The 2,703-nt window shown below is 40.7% G+C and overlaps 1 protein-coding gene across 1 annotated transcript; it reads right to left on the bottom strand.

The window, feature by feature from the left end:
- Window positions 1–371: 371 nt before the first annotated feature.
- Window positions 372–1,160, bottom strand: LOC146478115 (uncharacterized). Its single transcript, XM_085112510.1, has one exon. The coding sequence runs from the start codon at window positions 1,158–1,160 to the stop codon at window positions 372–374; it is 789 nt and encodes a 262-aa protein (XP_084968636.1).
- Between the last annotated feature and the right edge of the window lie 1,543 nt (window positions 1,161–2,703).

Genomic DNA, 2,703 nt, shown 5'->3' with positions numbered 1-2,703 from the left:
TTCCCTGCCTTGATTGCTCAACGAAGCGTTGGAATTTTCTGCATTACATTTGGTGCAACCTCTGTACTCACGTTGCCTGCTAACGAATTCATACGAAAACGAACTAAAGGAAACCTTTTTTCCCACGAAAACAATAACATGACAGAGAATGTCACATGGGCTGTGAAATAGATAGCGCTGCTTCTTCTAAATTAAAACGCTTTCCTTAATAGTGATCACAGTGAACATGTTTGGGACAAGTCAATAAACAGGAATTAGCTTCCTACGTGAAGGAATATATAAATGACAGCGACCATTTCAAAACTGAGTGGAATTTCAAAATGCCAGAATGATGTTGCTGGGATTGGCCAGTTCGATAACTAGTTATAGCCTTAAACATATCTATGGCGTACGTGATGAACAGAACTTGAACTTGACCTTGTGCTTGAAAAGAGATTCAAAAAGTATTGATTTAGGACTTTAAGCGAGTGATCAGATGATACTAACATTATTATTTTACTTTTTCTCCCGCGCTCAAACAGCCTTACGATAAGCACATTAGGCGCAACTACGGCGGACTGAAATTTTATCCCATGCACCCTTTTGTGTCCGTTATAGAGAATTCTCTGGTTTTGATCTGGCTTACATAAGGGTCTCACTGTTCCATCTATGAGACCCCAAAAGTTTTCGAGTGGAGCTCCTTTATCATGTATAGTGGCAGCAACATGACGGAGACGGTCCCTGGAAAGCCATGGTTGATTTAAATCTGCGAGTAGGTGGCTATATTCATCGAAAATATAGTCCATCATTCGGTTTGTAATCATGCAAAGTTGTGGTACTGGTCTCCCGAATCGAGCTATCATATCTGCAAATCGACACGGATATGCAAAACGCTTCAACAACACACTTAAAGCCTTCATTCCGTCCACAAGAACGCCATTGGGGCATTTCATTATGTCTGGAATACCAAAAACGTCTCCGAGTAAATAAATATCGTTCTTAAAAAAGCGAAACTCAATCTTACACTCATCATCTGTCATAGAATCAAGATCGAAGCGACCATACTTCCAATAAGGAAATTCGAGATTTTCAGAGGAATTGAAATCGTACAACAGGGCAAGCTCTGTATCATCAATGCTTCCATCTTGATAGGCAAACAATAAAGCTTCCCAGGTCGCCATTTTATAAGGTTCATGCCAGCTATAAAAGGAAAATTTGTTTGTCAACTGATTTTGAAGGATTTGCACCGCTCTGCCTCTGGGCTGTCGTCGCGTTCGCATCCATAACTTTGTTTTCCCGCGCTCGTGACGGCGTTCTCTCCCCGGGCCCTTCTCGGTTTCGGTGTTTCCAAACTGCGTTGCGTTCTGGTTCGTAAAGTCCCCAGTGATGCTATTAAGCGCGCTAGGGTTGTGGTCCGCAAATATGGCGGTCGATTGATCCCTCATTTTCGCATGAAATGGATAATAAAGTTAAGTTTTGATCCTAAATATCTAAGTTTCTCGTTTCTGGACTCTTTTTCGTTTCTTTCCGAACAAAAAAGTCATTCACCAAGACCTTTTGTATTCTTTCATCTCTGCCATAAAACCCAATTAAGGCCACGCATGCGCATTTGACCAAAAAATTGTGACTGGTTGTTTTCATGGAAGTGAACTGTTTTCTAAGGAGCCGCTCATTAGAATTTCGTGACATTTGACATGAAAATAGTTCCCTAAAAGCGTAACTCGCCTACGAAGATAAACCTAAATCTCACAGAGGGTATCTTCACAAAACATTAAAATGAAGATCTCTCTGTTAAAATTACATGAAAGTAGTGCAACTGTGTCAGTGTTTTGTGAGTTTTTCTGGATACAATAAATGGAAAAATCTAATTAGTACATTTTCTAAAAATAAAGGAAACCTACTACTTATGGACGTTTACTAATTCGCTGCGTTGCCATGGAAACGGTACTTAGCTCAACAAGACGTACGAAAATTCATTTCTTCTTAGTTAGTCTTACTCCATACCAATTTTGGGCGTCCAGAAGTACATAGTTTCCAAATAACGTCTTCTAACACCTGTACACTAAAAAACTGCATTCGACCACCTTAAATTACTTGTGTAAAAAAAGGAGAGCGATGTTGTCCTTAATTGCCAACGAGTCACCCTCGCGAGGACGCGAGGGTGACGAGGCGGCAGCATTATAAAGCCGACGCGCGAGTTAGTTTTGGTACAGGCAGAAAAAATCTCGAATGAAAATGTAAGCATAAGGTAAGGATAAGGTAATGTAAGAGTGACATCATCGGTGATTGTTTTCGAGCTAGCCAATGGCATCGCGGTATTTTTTATCTAAACCAATCACATCAGGAGTATCACGATCGGTGAGCGCTAGTACCCAGATTCTTCTTACACACGCGCGAACTTAAATTTTGTAAACAATATGGCGGCCGAAGTGGCGAATGTAGTTGGCTTCGAGAATAGCAGTGTTTATACGTCTTATTGTATAGGGATGGTGTATAAAAATAGCAAAGATCTTTTTAAGCGCTAGGAAACTTTGCAGAAGTTTTCACGTTTAGGAGCAATCGAATTTTTCCTTCGCACCATCTTATTTTTCGATCCTGCGCGACAGTGTGGAAATGTTAAGCTCTAATAGCAGCCGATGATTTGTTGCTCCGTTGGTGGACAGCGAAAGTTCCGACGGCTCTGTCAATTGAGGAGGTAAGAGAATTCAAATCTTAACTGTTTGT

This window comes from Pavona decussata, unplaced genomic scaffold (assembly GCF_977016875.1).
Source record: "Pavona decussata unplaced genomic scaffold, jaPavDecu1.1 SCAFFOLD_67, whole genome shotgun sequence".
Taxonomy (NCBI): domain Eukaryota; kingdom Metazoa; phylum Cnidaria; class Anthozoa; order Scleractinia; family Agariciidae; genus Pavona; species Pavona decussata.
Note: the sequence above shows the minus strand (reverse complement) of the source record. Positions and strands in the feature narration are given on the sequence as shown.